The sequence below is a fragment of the Hermetia illucens genome, chromosome 4 (genome assembly GCF_905115235.1).
Source record: "Hermetia illucens chromosome 4, iHerIll2.2.curated.20191125, whole genome shotgun sequence".
Taxonomy (NCBI): Eukaryota; Metazoa; Arthropoda; class Insecta; order Diptera; family Stratiomyidae; genus Hermetia; species Hermetia illucens.
The window spans coordinates 39,963,357-39,981,781 of record NC_051852.1 but is presented as its reverse complement, the minus strand read 5'-3'; the positions used below and the strand labels follow the sequence as shown (position 1 = coordinate 39,981,781).

The window sequence follows — 18,425 nt, the reverse complement described above, 5'->3', positions numbered from 1 at the left end:
CGGATTGGTCGACGGGGACTGTCAAAATAACTTTCGACCACTTCCCCCTCGAGCTAGATTTTGACAGATGAACATGTGCGGAGTTGTCTGGTTGTGTTCCTGGCATGGTTTCAATATTTTTAGACAAGATTAATACAGAGTGTCAATTTCTCCGTCGTGGTTGATTAAAGACATCAACTTCGAACAGTATCACATTAAAATGTATCCGTCGTACGAAGATAATCCTTCGAAGCGGATATTTGTTGGCAACCTTCCGAACTCTGTGAACGAGGATGTCCTCAGGAAGGAATTCTCAGCATATGGAAGAGTGGAAAAGGTTGATCTCAAAGTTAAAGGAATCGGCGATGCACAGACGCAGTTTGCCTTTATTACCTTGGTTGATACCTCCGACCACGACGTCAACAAATGTAAGTACTTTACCTCGGTTTTTGCCGCCAAGCAATCCTCTACCTCCTCTTTTTCTTGAAACAAAGGTGTCAAACGCTTCTCCCGCGAACCGTTTCACGGAGAATACTTGAAGGTTGAAGTAGCCCGAGAAAGTTTTTTGGAACGGCTGAAGCGTGAACGAGAGGCAGCCCAAAAACATAATAATCAAGAACAGGCGGAACCAGTGCCCGTGAAGGAGAGTCCTAAGAAAACCAATCTACCTAAATTGAAGCAGGACAAACCCTCCAAGAAAGAAAGCAGTAGCGAGAGTAGTTCCAGCAGTTCGGAGAGTGAATCCGAAAGCAACGATGGAACTACCAGTAAACCAACTCAGGGCAAGCCAACCCAGCCGGCTATATCAGACGAAGAGGAGAACGATGCCTTCATAGCAAAGAAGAATGCGTACTCATCTGTGCTGAATGGAAAGGTAGGTCGCCGTTCGTTCTTTTTATTTAGGTTCCTCTACTATTTTGCAGAAATCCTTCCCAATGTCACTGCAGACCGATTTAGTTCCTCCGCATGGTAAAGAAGTTCTTCTCAATAATCCTATTTGGCCAATTGAATCCTTCGTGTTGAACTTCCTCAGATCTCTAGTCAATTTTTACATCTTTTAATATTGGGTTTAATGCTGTTTTATCTTTCGTATCATCGTGTCCCTAGTCGAGGATTTAATTTAGGACAACTTTCAAACTTTCGGGACATGCCGACATTTTTTTTTTTCGTTTTCTTGTTTGCACGATTGGGTCAAAATGTCCGACAATTTCGAAAACCTTGCACGTAACTTACGTTGGTCACTGAGTCCTCCCATTCGTTTCGGGGTTTTCGAGTTGGTTGTTTACTTTCCACCTTGCCTTTGAATAGGATCCTAGGAATACACTCTACATTGTCTACTCACTGCAGCTTTGGGTAACGGGCGCTGTTCACTGTTTTATCTCACTCATTTTCCCTCATCCGTCCTCACTGGGACTCTACGTACGAGGTAGAATATTTCGTCTTTTATGGATGCCTAAGTGCGCAAAACGTCTGTTCCAATTTGTGTTTTTCTATGGGTGGAGTTGGAAACCTTAAAAAACGCTGCTACGCTAGGATGCAGCAGTGTATGGAATTCTTACTCATTAAATTCCACCCATATCCTCGCAGGATCACCGTGAAGTATTATTTTGCGAAGGGGGCTCTGGTTGATACCAGCACAACTAAATCACGTGTCCGTCGCCCTTTCCGCGCTCGATCCAGTTCCTGCAGCTTTTCCTTTATCGTAGTTACTGTCGCGTTTATCACACTTAAATTTCCTCCTGACCTCAGCATTTCCTCCACGAAATTCTGGGGTCCGATAATTGCGTTTAACCTCCCTCTTTCAATCGCGAATCTCGGACAATGGAAGATAACATGCTCCGGATCCTCTGAATGCGCTGCTACAGCATTCAGGATAGTCTGGGGACTTATCCAATCCGAAGTAAAGTAAGCACTTCCTGTATCCACCGTGGCCGTTTCCGGAATTATCCCCCCGTTGCTGTCATGCCTCTACAGCTCCTTCTTAGTGTTTTTCCGAAATCCCGCAGTCACTTGGGCCCGATTCGTCCCCCCTTCCCGGTGAAGACAGTATACCTCATCCGCTAGAAGATCCAATGGAATCATCCCCGCGATGACCCTCACTGCCCCACCGGATGCTGTCCTATATGCACTGCACTGCACACTGAACTTACCGTGGCGAACGGCGAGGAATGTTAGGTCACCGAAACTGGTAACACTGTGCACGGACCCACGGTACCCCACGGTAACCATACCCCACTTCCGTCAGTTCTGTCGGTAACTACGAAAAATGAACCGCGATTATTGCGTTGCGCCAATGTGGGAATATGCCGAAAAAGACTCATAGTTTGCTAAAAAAAGCTGCCGGTAAATGAACGCTCGATACCGCGAAACAGCTGACGCGGTTGACAGGCGGTGGGAGGCGCTTTGCGTCACAATCCTCTCCGCAAGCAGAAACGAATCTGGGCGGAAATGGGCGTTTCAATTCGAAATATGAGGCGTATTTTACGAGAAGATCTCAGTCTCGGTGCTGCGTTAGCCATATGTTAACGTCAAAACTGAAGCAAATACGTAGAACTCGGTGTGCTGCTCTTTTGCAACGATTTCCCGGTAAAAAATATCGCAAAATTCTATTTTCTGATGAAAAAACTTTTACCATCGAGAAAAAATTCAAACGAAAAAATGATCGAGTGTATGCCCACAATTGTTATGAAGCCAAAGAAAATGCTCCGCGAGTCCAACGTCGTCACCATCCGACTTCTGTCATGGTATGGTGGGACGTCTCATATCACGGAGTAACTGATATTCATTTCTGCGAGGCCGCCGTCAAAACCACTGCGAGCGTGTACGAAATCTCTATTCGTTGGAAAGCCGTGGTGCCTCCAGCAAGACTCGGCCCCCGCTCAAAAAGCAGCAAATCCTGCAGCCAAGATAATTCAGCGGTGGTTAGCAGCGCACGTTCCTGACTTCCTAACAGCGGATGAATGGGCCTCAGGCAGCCCAGATTTGAATCCTCTGGACTAGTCTTTGGGGTAAGTTAGAGAAGACTGCCTCTGATCTAACGTACAGCGATTTGGAGAGTTTGAAGGTCAGCATCGTGCGTGCAGCTAGAGAAATGCTGCTTCATACCGTGCGTGAAGCCATCGCTGCATGGCCTCACAGACTTCGGGTGTGTATAGCTGCCAGCGGCAGCCATTTTAAATATTTTTTTTTCGGTTGAAAGCTTTTTGTTTCCCTTTTCTAATAGTGTACTTTTCGATTGATTTGGTTTATTACTTCGTGGGAAATAAAGATTTGTTTGACTGACAAAATTTATGGCTATATTATGTATACTTATTCTCTGAAAATTACGTAAGCACAATTCTATTATCTTCCTAAAGAATTTGTAAGAAAAGATGCAACGTTAGCAGGCTGTTCTTGCAAATTCTTTCCATGAATGTAGACGAAATGTGATCTGCATATCATGTGTAAATAATGAAGGAATGGAAAATGCGCAAATACGGGAATTTTTGGGCTATGTCGAAATTTAAAGGTTTAAATGTGTATGAAATACACGTAACACACGCCCATATAGGAGCCGCGTACAGCAGAATGGATTTCACCATATTAGGCATCATCCTTGCTAGAGATGGGCTAGCCTTTCTTGCCTTTTCACGCGCATTATCCAGGTGCCCCTTGAAGCTCAACTTGGCATCGATCATTACCCCCAGGTATCTAATCGATTTTGAAACAACCTCGCGATTATCAATCCATATTTTGACAGTATTGATTTTCCTGCGATTGGTAATAAGGACCGCCTTCCGAGCCTTCGTTTTATCTTTCGTCAGATCCAGTTTTACCATTTGGGGCTATGCTTTGATGGCATGAATGGTTTCACTTCCATACAATTCCACGTCTGGAACTATTTCGCAACTACTACCACTGTCAGGTCGTCTGCAAAATCAATCAATGTTGGCACGCGAATGCCGAGCGACATCTGCTGTCACAACATATTCCTTCGACCCGTCGTTTGTCTCGTACCGAAGAAGTCTCTCCGAGAGATAACTTTCAACTATCAGAGCTAAGTAACCAGGGACATCCAGTTTAGCCAGGGTGCCGTTTATCAAACCACGGTTGGCCGAGTTAAAAACATTCCTCATATCCAGCGTCACCACCGCGCAGCACTTACCACTGGCCAATGCCTGCCGAGCTCCACAACTATTGCTAACAGTGGACCGTCCTTTGCGGAACCTATTCTGCCTCTCCGATAGACCACCCGCTAGCTTGATAAATGAAAACAGCCTGTTGTGTATCATCCTCTCAAGCATCGTCCCCATAGTGTCTAAAATATAGATAGTGCGATATGAAGAGAGTGCGACAGGTGGTTTCCATTTTCTCGCCTTTTCCATTGGGCGGGAAACTCCCTTTCACCATGCACGATTCAAATGTGCTTATGAACCATGGGGGCTTGATTTTAGCAGCCAACTTCAGGGCTTTGTTCGGAATCCTATTCACTCCCGGAGCCTCCCCAATTCGTCTACAAATCTCTTGTAGTTCCTCTTCGGTCACCCCGCGGATTGTGAAGATGGCCTGTTGAACTGAGGTCCACTATCTTCCTGTTGGGGAAAAGGATTGAGATTATTTTGAACAAGAGTCATGGGTACGTCACTTGGGCTGATTTTTGTCATTACAACCTTGTTCACAACGCCACCAAGGGTTGGTATTTGCCTTCTGGCACAACTGCTTGTAGTAATTCCCCTTGCTTTCCCATTATTCTTTGTCCGACTGCCGATGCCCTGTCTTCCCTCTTGTCCTTTAACAAAGGCTCCTTGCTCGCAGACACGATGCTCTCAACTGGAACTTCCGTCACGGCATTGTAAAGTCGCATGATTCAGTAACTCGTTGACATAATTGATTCACTTGTTCCAGTGTCGTGACCTCCTTCAAAAGCTGCCAGGAATGTCTCTTCCTCGAAAGCTCCAGTGAACTACTCAGTTATCCTGGTTTTGTCCACTTCTGTTGCTCACTCGATTGTCGCCTCTTCCGTTTTTGATGTCTAAAAAGATGTGGTGTAGTGTTTACTCGCCCGCCAGACCATACCTCTCGCCAACGAGGCACTGAGGTAAGTCAGATCAACGATTGAGCCTAACCCGCTGCCTCGGAAGGTTAGAAAGATGTCCAGTTCCGCGGAGGTTTCAAGCAGGAATGATTTTGGGGTTGTGGTCTCTAGTGTCCAACACCAATCCATCTAGCATCTCCTCATATTGCACTATAGATATGGTCGCCGTTGACTTTTCATCATCATCAACGATGCAACAACCGGTATTCGGTCTAGGCCTGCCTTAATAAGGAACTCCAGGCATCCCGGTTTTGCGCTGAGGTCCACCAATTCGATATCCCTAAAAGCTGCCTGGCGTCCTGGCCTACGTCATCGCTCCATCTCAAGCAGGGTCTGCCTTGTCTTCTTTTTCTACCACAGATATTGCCTCATCCATATCGATTAAGTGATCTGCCCACCGTAACCTATTAAGCCGGAATTTATCCACAATCTGGGTCTCGAACGTGGCCAAGAGCTCGCAATTTTTCTTGCTAAGAACTCAAGTCTCCGAGGAATACATGAGGATTGTCAAGATCATAGTCTTGTACCTCGTAGTCTTGTATCTCGGGTTGTTCTTCCCATAATGCTAATATTGTTAGCGTTGGCCAGTAGTTGAGTGATGAAGAGGATGGTGCCTCTTGCATTAACATCTGCATTGCGAATCACTTTTTCAGGGCCAGGTTAAAGAGGATGCATCAAAGGGCATCCCTTTGTCTTAGACCGTTGTTGATGTTAGATGGTCTTGAGAGTGATCCTGTTGCTTTTATCTGGCTTCGCACATTGGTAAGGGCCAGCCTAGTCAGCCTTATCAATTTCGTCGGGATACCGAGTTCTCTCCTGGCCGTGTACAGTTTTATCTTGACTATGCTATCGCTTGGTGTAGTTGGTTGCCTCCATATTTAACTAATTCGGCTGTAACTCCATCGGCTCTTGGCGACTTATGGTTTTTAAGCTTTTGGATTGCAGGGACTTCTATGCTTGGCGGTGACAGCATTTGTCTGTCGTCTTCAGTTGGCGGGACCTCCAACTCGTCGATATTTTAGTTGTTGAGTAGTTCATCAAAATTCTCAACACATCGCTCCAATATGCCCATTCTGTCGGAAATCAGATTTTCCTCTTTGTCTTGGCAGGATAAGCTCTGAGGTGCATCCCTCTGACTTATTGGTAAAATTTCCGCGCCTGGTGCGGTTGCTCCCTGTACTTTTTTAGATTCTGGCTTCACAACCCTGTTCTGTTTTTGAGTTACCAACGTTGAAAACCGCCGTGTATCCCACCATGCATTCCTCTAAGATTTCCCAGTTCTCTCTATGTTTTAGGATAACTTCATATTTTCTACCAAACAGATGTAAGGGGATCCGAGAATCAGAAGGTGTTGTATAAACTGGATTCGGTTCTCCGAATAACTCTTCCAATGCTCTGCGCCCGCCACATCCATCGTTTCCCCATAGATCCAATCGAATTACAATAGAACCTCGATTTTCTGAATCTTCAATTATCCGAACGCCGATTTATGATAGTTTATCCGAACTTTGGCATGAACTTGTCGTTCATAGGTAGGTATCGAGCGTGTTTCGTTCCATTAAAAGTTGTTTTCCAAGTTTCAAGCGGAAACGTAATGTTCTTACTGTGGAAAAACATTGGAAATTCTGTTGGAATTAGATAAGGGTGAAAACACATCTCTAGCAGTTCTTTATGGTGTTGGAAAAACAACAATCACCGATATAAAAAAGTCAAAAGGCTCTCACAACATTTACGTCTACGATGGATAGTGATGAAAAATGTGAATAATCAAGAACGTGACGATATTTCAACGTCGTTCATTCAAAGACGTAATTTGGGAGAACCGATTTCCGGCCAATTTTTGTGTGAGAAATATCTCGAATTGAATAAAAAACTCAGTGGATCAGAGAATTTCAAAGACAGCGTTAGTTAACACAATTTCAAGTTGCATCATGGAATGCGTGAACTACAAATTCAAGGTGAAATACTATCAGCGAATTTAAGTGCAGCTGAACAATTCAATGCAGACGAGACCGGTCTTAACTGGAAATCACTTGCATCTCGTCAAGAATTTGACACGGGGTTTGAAGGTGTTTAAAGAAAGGGTGACAGCTATGACGTGTGTTAATGCCGCTAGAATTCATAGATTGCCATTCCTATTTTCGTAAAATCCACGGCGGTGTTTCAAAAACATCGCTAATCGCTTTGTGATTTATAAAGCTTCCACTTACGCGAAATTATTTGCGAATAGTGCAAAAGGGTTTTATAGAAACCTTTAAAGAGTGGCGACATAACAAAACTGGTAACGTGCTGCTTGTTTTAGAAAATACACCGTCACATCCATCCGCAAAAGCTTTAAACTCGTTCGATCTGGACTTTCAAGTGATGTTTCTCCCGTCAAAAGTTACATCTTTAATCCAACTTGTGGATTAGGGTGTCATTGAAAAACTGAAAAGCTGTAGTGGAAGTAAGTTCTAAGACGACTTCTGTTAGACGATGGCGCTGAAAGTAGCGTTGTTGCGCTCTCGAAAGCACTAAACCTAGGTTACGCAGATCCAGAAAACAACTCCTAAATCTACTGATGATCGCGAAGTGATCGATCTGATTTGTACGGCGTCGGTCTATTGAAACCCAACTGAACTTATGGCAGGCTCTGTGCTCGAACAATGTGCCACCAATGACAAGGCGGTGGAAGTTGCGGGATCTACGAACTTCCCACCATTATGGTTGCGGTCGTCAAGACCGTGCTTCCTCATCACATATCCCAATAAGGTGTTGCCAGATCCCACCTTGGCATTCAGATTACCCACCACGATCACAATGTAACTTTTAGGAAGCCTTCCCTGAACTGCGTTTAATTGCTCGTAGAAAGCATCCTTCTCCACTATATCCGAAGTCTCCGTTAGTGCATAGCATTTTACAATTGTGATGTGTCTTAACTTGAACCGAAATTTTGTAGTTAGAAATCGGCGCCGAAGTCAAGAGAACGTGCCTTGTGGTAGCCGTCAAAAGAAACCCGACGCCGGATCCGCGTCTGCTACTACTTGGCTTTCCAGAGTACGAAAACACATTCCCGCAAGAAGGAGAGTAGTACTCTCCAGAGTCCCACCATCTTACTTCGCTTAGGCCCAGAATGGTCAGTTTATATCGCTGGAATTCCTGCTCAAGTTGGGGAAAGCAAGTATTCGGAGGACCCTCGCTACCGTTGTCGAGGAGCAGACGCACATTGCAGGCAACAATCATAGTCCGTTATCGATAGTCAAAGGTCGTTTCCGCGAGGTTGGTCCCTATTCGAGGCATTGATGACGTTTTGATAGCAATCAAGCTTTTAGTCGTCTGTTACGACAAGCAGGGAAGGCTTTGAGTGTATTCTTAAGTCCCAACTCACAAGACAGTGAAGCAAAAGCTCGATGAATTTGTCGGCTGATTTTAGTAGTTCGGTTGAAATTTGGTCGGTTTCGGGTACTGTGTTGCTCTTCTGGTTCATTAGATTTTCTGTGAAGCGCAACTTCACATTCACGGCCGAATCAGCCATTTCTTTTCCGTCAACGTTGTCCTACCAACTTTTTAAGACGCTTTTGATGTTATCTCTTATTGCTTCATTATTCAGGGTTTCTTTCTATGAAAACATGGTCTATTTTATTGACTGCTCACCCTCAGTGTTATGGAATAATTGTCGAATAGAAAAGTCAAGTCAAAGGCCGCATTTCTTCCAGAATACATTAATGTATCAAGTTACTACTCCTCGTTGCTTTCAAGTCCTATTACAATATCTTATTATCAATGGCTGTTATTGATTGTTTTGTTAAATGTTAATCCCCATCATTTTATTCTACTTTAGATTAAAATTGACCCAGTGGCCGCTGAACCGATCCACGTGATTTCCAAGAAAAACAAAGTTCAGAAGCAATTAGAAGGAACAGCCCAACAATCGGACAAAAAACGGAAGGAATCCCTTCACAAAATGAAAGACCAGTACAACAAAAATAAATTGGCCATCAAAGAAGCCTTGACAAATATCGTAAGTTTTTCCATCCCTCCCTCCCCATTTGGTTATCACAATTAACATTGCTTTTCAGGATGGTGCTAAAAAATCCACGAAAATTGTTTTCGATGACGATGAATTGGATAATTCTCAGAAACCATCGAAAGCCGGCAAAGAGTCGAAGAAAAAAAATCTCTTCGATGACGATGACGAAGAAGCACCAGAGGACTACGGCAAGACTTTTGAAATCAAAGAACAATTTCAGGGCAAAAAAGGCGAAAAACTGATGAAACTACAGTCAAAGTTCAAACTAGATCCTCGTTTTGCTATGGACTCCAAATTTTTAGAAGGCGATGAGGAAAATGAAGAAGAGGATAATGTTCAAAAGGAAGATGCCGTCGAAAGTGATGAAAGGAATTGGCAACTAAGTCTCATTGAACAGGTTGTCGGGAAAAAAATGAATTTAGAAAGGCCTACCCAAAAGCAACAAACTAAAGGCCTAATAACTCGTTTCGATCCTAGTAAAGAAGAACATAAGAAATTTTACAAAACGGCCACAAATGACGACCCGGAGCAACATGGTGGAAAAAGCGTGAACAATAATGAAGACGTGGAAGTTTCCAAGGAACAATTCTATAAAGTAAGCGACGACCTAACGAAATCCTTAAAATCAAGTAACCAAGGGTTCAGTCTGTTAAACATGTTCGGCAAGGCAGATGAGGAAACCAGTCAAAAAGACAATGCCCAAAAGTACACGGTAATCCCGCTAACAAAGCAACCAAAATCCGCTGTTGCGTTAGATAATCCATTCAAATATGATTCATCCGATTCTGAAGACGACGATGATCAAAATAAAACAATAAAAGAAGAAGTTCAATCACCCGCTGCAAAACAAAATCAAAAAAATACGAGACCCAATGGTGCGACATCCAAATCGAAATTTCCTGTTGAGAAATTTTTTCTATCATCATTAGACAAACGTCTTGAGGAGGCCATTGGCTTCTTCAAAGCACCCGAAGTCAATCCAGATCGTGATTATGATGAAGTGAAGCGTAGTTTGCGAACAATTATTCATCGGAAGATTGCCAAGAAAAGGAAACATACCGAAGGTTTTAACACGATCGCAAGCAAGTTCAAGAAAAGGAAAAAAGCGTAAAATGTTTTTTTATATAAATTGTGAGGTTTGTTTAAATTTGTTAATAAAACAAAATATATGGATGAATGTTGAACCGAAAAAAAATGTTTTGGAATTCATCACCCACAACCATCACTATCGCTGTGTTCCACGCGCAGAAAGTGTGAATCAGTAGATTCACCTTGATTTTGAAAGGAATTAATTAAGAATCTGAGACGTAGTTGTTCAGTAATTTTTTTTCTCAATTCGCCGCACGCGAACTACACTTTGTGTTTGTTTATATTTGATAATGCGTTTGAAATGCGTTTTAACCCCTGAAGTCTAAACATTTTTTTACAATTTTACTTTGTATAGAAAGGTCATGGGAACTTGTTCTATCCATAACTTTGTTCATAGGAAGATTTACCCGCTTGGGTCTTACATAGTTTTTTCCATTCAATGATGCTTGCGTAAATAAATTTCATTTGATAGAGGGTTGGTATCACATGACATTGCTAGAGAATCCACTAAAAAGATGGATTCTCATTGGATCACCAATTCATTAATACATATTCCATCTCAGCCTATGGTTAAACACTATATACTCGTTGGTCCATTGGCTTTAATTTACAGTCATGTTTGTCTTTCACTATCTACAATAACTTTTCTGACACCAATCAAAAGTAAAACGAAACAAAATTCGCAGGAGACATTCTGAAGTGATAACAAAACGGCGCTTCGGTCTTTTTTTCTGTGAGCTGTGGAAAATTTAGTCTATTCAAATGGAAAAAGCAATTTTGAGTGCGGTGATATGTTCGGAGAGGTCAAGTCAATTTACTGATCTTTCACAGTTGAAAAAATGCAATTATCAGTTCTCATTCGGAAAAAATCAGTTTGAGCTAATTAAAATAAGCAGAGCAGTTTAGAATGCGGAGCGTGTTGGCGTAGAAGACTTTGTTCAAAGAATCTTGTGACTGAAAGCCTTTCAACACGCAATATGAAATAATATAAACCACAGATAGTAAGCTGAATGTTTACAAAACCTACTTGGGAAGTCTCCGCAAGTGTGTCTTACGTAGTAATGCCTTCTCCCAGTTTTTATTCCTTGAATCAAAATACTTCATTGAGAAGTACATCGTCACTTTCTTTGATAAGTCAATGATGAATCGTAATTCAACTGATAATTGGGTGTTATAAAAGCGGAAAACGGCCGTGGCGCCGAGCGTCCCTTATTCTCTATAGTATTTTTCCTATGTCTTACTATTTATATATTTAGCGCGTAATTCTTTGGGTGCAGTTACAAAACTTCAAAGTTTCCTGTTATCTGTACATGGCTATTCAGTACGTTCTAGTTCAGAGATAATTGGAATTTTATATAGTAGAAGGGAAAGTGTTGATAAAATTAATTGAGTGGAGAACAAGGTCATGCTAATTGAAATAAAGTGGGAGTTTTTTCATTCCTGAAATGAGACCTTGAAGCTTTCCATTTATTCACCGAGTGGGAGTTTCATAATCAATTTATAACATTTAAATACACTTGCGCGTTCTAATTCTCAGAAAGCCTAATTAGAATAAAGTAAAATACAGCTGTAGTAAATTAGGGAAATTTGCAAATTTTTTGTTCTGTCAAATGATTATCTATAAAAAACTTAGAAATTATTTATACTGTTTAGGTGGTAATGCTTTCTCCGTATTCCAATGAGAAAAACTGTTTAGGTATGAATATACGCTTATTTATCTGGACCAGTAACCAGACCAGTCTAAATGAATTATTCACTGCTTTTCATGCTTTAGTGATGCAGGCGTTAAATTGCAATACCAGACCTTGATAATGATCATAAAATTGTATGAAATAATAATAAATGAGCCCCTCCACCGATAATTTTAGAAGGTAGGTAGGTAAGTAGTTAGGCATCAGTGGCCGCTCCGAGGAGCCAAATTAGCGCTGTGGGGCGCCGTTTTGATGCCAAAAATTCCCAAGACCGTGACTGCTATTATGAGAGCAGGGAGGCAGAATCCAGCCGGCTCAAATCTTCAAAGCTAGCCCGTAGCATTCACAAAGGAGAGCAGCTCTTCCATTCTGCGGCTAGAAATCTCTCTGAGGTCTCTAAAGAATGGTTTACCCAGTGTCCGTAGCCTGACTCTAGCTAGAGCTGGGCAGGAGTGTTTTCCCCCTTCTCCGCAGATTCGGCAATGCGAATTGTAGGGTATGCTGAGCCTGGTGGCATGGTCCCCTATGGGCCAGTGCTCTTGAATGCATTTGCATGTGTCTGGCATAGGAGTTCTCGTGATCGGGCTATATTATAAGCGGTCCAAATCCTTCTTGACTTGGCACAGCTGGTAAGCCTCCGCCATCTTAGGCCCGCGGCTGCTAAGTAGTGCAAGTAGATTCCGCCCCTGACAGTCGCCAGCGAGACAACAACTGTACCCATCGAAGGACTGCCAAGAGCAACGCCTCGCCTGGCCAATCCGTCAGCCCGCTCATTCCCCTATGAGTTCCTATGCCCGGGAACGTACAGGAGGGTGATCTTGAGTGTGCCGCCCAGACTGTTAAGTGCGTTTCTGCACTGCCCCACCAGTCTGGAGAATATCGTCGCTGAGTGAAAGGCTCTAATGGCCGCTTGGCTGTCAGTCGGAATGGCTATGTTACGCTTGGGACTCGGATCATGCTCCTACCGTTGGTAGACTTCCAGTATCGCCAGTACTTCCACTTGGAATACACTGGCGAAACCTGAGAGACCAGACGACTCGGATATACTGTGTGTAATAAAAAAAACCCCGCACCGATTTCACAGACCATTTTTGATCCATCGGTGAAGAATACTGTGTCATGACCTTGCAACACGCGGAAGTACTTCGTCTGGGGTGTTACTGTGGCCGTAGGACTTCGCTGTTCAGCATCGGGACTCACGTAGTCTGATGACAGTGCACGCTACAACGTATTCAATATGGAAGTCCTGGGGGAGGAGATGCAGGAGCACATTGAGAGCATCTGCCGGCCAGGACTGCAGAGCCCCAGTAGCACCTGCACACGCGGTTCTTTGAATCCTATTAAGCTTCGTTCTATTGTGCTTCTTGCTCAAAGCCTGCCACCATACAATAGAGCCATACGTCAGGATTGAACGCACCACAGCGGTAAATATCCGGAGAACCATCCTCGGCCGGAGACCCCATTTCTTTGCGACGGTTCTCTTGCAAGCATAGAAAACTATATAGACTATAGTCTAGTTTTGGAAAAAACCAATCTTTGTTCATTCAGCCGTGGTAGATGGAATTACGGTACCCTTATCTCGGTCCGAGTCCGCATCTTGCGCCCCACAGGCACACCTTTCGCAACCTCCTTCCATAATGTCGCTCATAATGGACGGAAACATCCCTAAAACTAATGTCACAAAGTCATCGGCATACACCACTACCTTCACAGCGCCGCTGTCCAATATTCATAAAATTTTGCCCATCACTATTAACCAGAGCACCGGAGAGATGGCGCAACCCTGGGGCTTGCCTTTCTTCACAGCTCTGGCCAAGTGGTTGCCTCCCAGATCCAACTGGATTATTCTGGTACTTAGCATGGACATAATCCAATGCGTAAGATACCCTTCCAATCTAATACTGGCCATGTCTTCCTTGATGACGTTGGTACTAACGTTATTGAATGCCGCCTCCATATCCAAGAAGGCGGTTAGGGTGCACTGCTTGTACTGCATGCCAATTACCTCGTGGAAAGCGGTTTCTGTGCATTCCCCCTTAAGGTCGGCATGCTGGGATTTAGAGAAAGGTCCGGGACGCGCTCTAGGGGCTTCAGCACGAAAGAGGTGAGGCTGATTGGGCGAAAGTCCTTTGCGGACTCATGGCCGCGCCTGCCCGCCTTCGGTATGCAAACCACTGGTGCGCGTCTCAAGGATTGTGGTATCCTAAAGAGATACAGCTTCGGTAAATCTCAACAAGCCACAGCACAACCTTATCCTGCTGCTTTTGTAGCGTGACTTGTATTATGCCATCTGGGGCCGGAGATTTATATGCGTAGAAGCTATTTATAGCCCAGCCGATCATATCCTCGGTAATTACCGATTCGATCGTCTCGCACGGCTGGGGTGGCCGGAAACCCTCTGACTCACATTCCTCCTTGCTGGCGGGAAAGTACGTCTGAACCTGGAAGTTCAAGGTTTCACCAGAAGATTCCGTCCAGCAGCCTTCTGACTTTTTAAGAAACCATGGGCTCTTATGTTCCTTGGACAAAATCTTGTTGAGCCTCGCAGATTCCCTGGTGCTTTCGATGTTCTGGCAATAGTCTAACCAAGAAATAATAAACCTTGTTTTTTCTTATTCGCTAGTGTTGACATTTTAATTTTTGCACTACTTGTTCCCTTCATCAGTGCTAACATGTTTTGTTAGAGAATAGACTGCTAACAAGTCGGGAAGCACTGATGAAGGGAACAAGTGGTTCCCGAAATATCGGTATTTACAAAATATAAATCAACACTAGCAAACAGAAAAAAAAACAAGTTTTTTTTATTTCAAATAATTATTCGTTAGAAATACCGCGTAATGGCACTCAGATACTTGGATAAAGGCACCTTCAGCTACGTCTTGTTGTTTCCGTCTTTTCCCCAGTTCACTTTGCAGTGGGCTATCTGTGATTCATTTGACGCTTGCAGTGAGGCTTGAAAAGTGGACGCTGACTCTGGCACTTTTAGATTGCGAATGTTCGACTGTTCAGATCCGCGTGGAAAGGATCAGACTGAAAAGTCAGCTGCAATTATGAAATGAATAATATTTACGACGATGAAGCTACATCCACTGTTATAAAATAGACTTGCTATGTATATAGAGCACATGGAGTGCGTAAACATTTTTAATTGCACATGGTAAAGTCAAAGCTCAGGGAGGTCGACCGCTGAGTGAAGTTACGTCGAAAAACGATGAGGGAATCAATTGATGTACTCTGTAATTCGCCCTAACGAGAATTCACTTGCCAAGATTGGTCTGAACATCAAAGTCGATGGTGATCGACCAAATGGCCGACTGAAACAAAGGTGGCTTGATGGGGATTTGAAAGCACCGTGATTGCATCCAGATTAGGCTTTTGATAAAAGCAAATGGCGAAACCAATTACGACTAGCCGACCTTGCCGCTTGGGAACGGAATAAAGGCTGAAGAAAAAGAAGTAAATTGTTTTTGAAATTGGAGGCGGTCGTTGTTTGGAGGCAACTATAGAGGATGTATTACATTTGAGCCGGATTGCCCTTGAAGAAGGAGAATATGGTAGATTAGTGATACTATTACTAAGATAAGTTTCTTGATTTGTATCCTTTTTTGCGAGAACATAAGGACGTTTTCAACAATTGACTGACTGACTTCAATATTTATCCTGATTCATATTCATCCCTAGCACGCCATTGAGGTACACAATCTCGATGTATCCGAATCGGTAAGTTACGATGTAATTTCGTACGTCCGTAATTTCGTCCAAACTAGTGTACTGGTATACTGGGACCTGTACAAAGAGAACTATAGCACTGCCTCCACATCAGTTGTCTATATATATAAAATATTGTTGTAAGTGCGTTGTAATTTTATAACTCAAGAACGGGGGAACCGATTGTCACCAAAACTTGAGAATATGTTCCTACAGTTTAGGAGGTGTGTTTAATGAAGTTTTTATTTGCTTGCTACATATGTGGTTTTTAATGGCAAATATTTTATTGCAGTACAGGTTTTTGTAAATTGCCCCTAGATGACGCTACAATGGATCAACTTATAACTTTCAATCAGTCATCATGACAAATAATTAATGTTGATTGGAGAGACATTAAATTTTGAAAATTATTGAAGATCCAAAAAATCGAACAATGGAAGATCAAGCAGACATGCATGGCAACTGTCAACCAGTAGAGCTACTGGAATATCTGAAGAACGAGACTCACGAGTGGAAATAAAACGAATCATGGCTTCTACTTTAAAAGCTGTTGAAACATGCGAAGAATAAGACCCAGGTCGCAAATATGATTGGATCAGAGTTTCTACTTCAAGGGCTGTTGAAACATCGGAAAAGCGAGATGCATAATTTGATAACATGTGAGTTTGAGTTTCCACTGCATAGATTGTTGTAATATTTCAACAACATGGTGAATACACGACGTGAAGCAAAACGCTCACGACATGCGCGATTGATAATCGAACCCAATAAAGCAGTATTCAATTACAGTGAAGACTGTGAGTACAAAATGCATCGAAATGTCTTCGTTCATCTAATCATTATCACCAACGGCTCAACAACCGGTATCTAGTCTAGGCCTGTTTTAATAAAGAACTTCCAGGTCCACCAATTCGATATCCCTAAAAGCTACTTTGGCGTCCTGACCTACACCATCGTTCCAACTCAGCCAAGGTCTGCCTCGCCTTCTTCTACTATAGATGTTGCCCTTATAGACTTTTCGGGCTGGATCATCGTCATCCATACCGATTAAGTGAACCGCCCACCACAATTTATTGAGCTGGATTTTATCCACAACAGGATTTCTGTTGACTGTGGTTATTCGGGCATCCATATCCCCTTTGTAGGTGTTGCGGAGGGCTGTGTTGTGGATGGCTTCAGTGTTAACTCGCACCTGATTGTCAGAGAGGATTCTGGGCGATGATGTTATTCGAGCTTGGAGCACTATGCCAATGAGATAGTGATCTGAATCTAATTGAATAATCCGCAGTCCGCTATAATTTGTATTTTGATGTAAGCTATGGGAGCCAACGTATTTCCTGAATACGGACTCCGGCCCTACTTGGCTATTAAAATCCCCAAGTATGATTTTGATATCATATCTCTGACAGGCTTTGAGAGTTTGTTCTATTACCTCGTAGAAGGTATCCTTCTCCGACTCTGCAGTCTCCTCTGTAGTGGCCTGAACGTTAATGAGACTTATATTTCTATACTTGCCTCTCAAGTGCAGAATGCATAGCCGTTCGCTTATGTTTTCGAAGCCGATAACAGCAGGTTTCATTTTTTGGCTGACTAAGAAACCTACTCCGAGCACATGGTTTACTGGATGGCCACCATAGTAAATATATGGTATAGTGGCTCTTCTCCAGGAAACCGGTCCCTGTCCAACGCATCTCCTGCAACGCTGTAACATCAGCTCTATATTTGGACAGGGCATTGGCTAGCTGCTGAGCAGTATTCGATCTGTCCAGGGAGAGCACGTTCCATGAAAAAATGTACAAATCGTTATTCCGTTGTTGTTGCCGGGATTGTCGTTTTAAATCCCATTCTGTCCGAGGCTCATTCTGTTTCTTCGCAATATCGATTTCCCGTCAGCCCTACCCAACCCCCCAGCTGGAGGACCAGTTGGTACATTTTGTACCGTTTTCAGGCGCGGAGGACTCGCCGTCATCTTTTCCGTCTGCAATTTTTCATTAAGAAAAAAACTCCTAGCGATCACCAGTGGAGGTGGAGATAGGGTTTTGGTAGTAGAGCTGTCGGTGTTGGTTCAGCAGGCGTTTCCCAGGTTTTATGCTCCATCGTGGGTACCAACCCAACCTTTGACCATCTAATGACTGTATTTTTTGCTTATTTCATCGCGCTTTTAAGTTTCAGTAAGAAATGTTGTTCCACTGGCGAGGACAATTCACCATTGACTGACCTGCTAGATCCAGTTCTAACTCATATTGCTGGAGTTCCTCAGGAAACTAAACACAATTTAAAGTATATTCGGAAATGCAATGCATGCTTTCAAAATATAGTAATTTCACACCCACATTCGAGTTCCAAGGACATGGAGGTTTAGGGAGTTTAATATAAATGGCTGTCGTGTAGGCATAATCCCACGGTCCTCTTCAGACATGGATTGATTTGGAGACTACAATTAGAGTCCCGACGGGATTAGCATAGCCAAGGTTTATGTTGAGTGCATAAGAGGCCTATCCAATACTTTTGTCGCAATTATGGGGTACAAGGCCCGAGTTGTGCAGCGTAAGTCCATACTAGAGCCCGCAAGGAGTTCTGTTTGCGATATGTGCACAATCACCTTGAAATTACCACAAACGCACATCCACAAAGAATTCTTCTGAAGCATATGCGTTAGACAGCCATCCCGATTCTGATATTACCAGATAACCTTCGGTAAGCTTCGTGGCAAGAGCCACTTTAGATGAACCCCACTGCAGATTTGGATCTGTACGTGGAAACGAAGTGCAAGGCCAAGTGTATCACCTGATTTGCTTACTTCTTACAGTACACGAAGAACATTCGCCGTTTTTGCAAATATACCTAAGCAGAACAAAGTCTTCCGGGTTCAGCT

General features: G+C 43.2%; 1 protein-coding gene across 1 annotated transcript; it reads left to right on the top strand.

Moving 5' to 3' along the window:
• The first annotated feature begins 55 nt into the window (after positions 1–55).
• LOC119655799 (probable RNA-binding protein CG14230) lies at positions 56–10,273 on the top strand. The gene is made up of 4 exons (XM_038061895.1): positions 56–407; positions 474–853; positions 8,874–9,053; positions 9,112–10,273. Exons 1-4 carry the CDS (start codon positions 200–202, stop codon positions 10,171–10,173), a joined length of 1,830 nt encoding a protein of 609 aa, XP_037917823.1. The 5' UTR covers positions 56–199; the 3' UTR covers positions 10,174–10,273.
• The last annotated feature ends 8,152 nt before the right edge of the window (positions 10,274–18,425 follow it).

Excerpts from the sequence above, each read along its gene's own strand:
- LOC119655799 (XM_038061895.1), top strand. The coding sequence starts at position 200 with ATGTATCCGTCGTACGAAGATAATCCTTCGAAGCGGATATTTGTTGGC. Across the intron at positions 408-473 it reads CGACCACGACGTCAACAAAT|GTGTCAAACGCTTCTCCCGC; the intron begins GTAAGTACTTTA and ends CTTGAAACAAAG. Across the intron at positions 9,054-9,111 it reads AAGAAGCCTTGACAAATATC|GATGGTGCTAAAAAATCCAC; the intron begins GTAAGTTTTTCC and ends ATTGCTTTTCAG.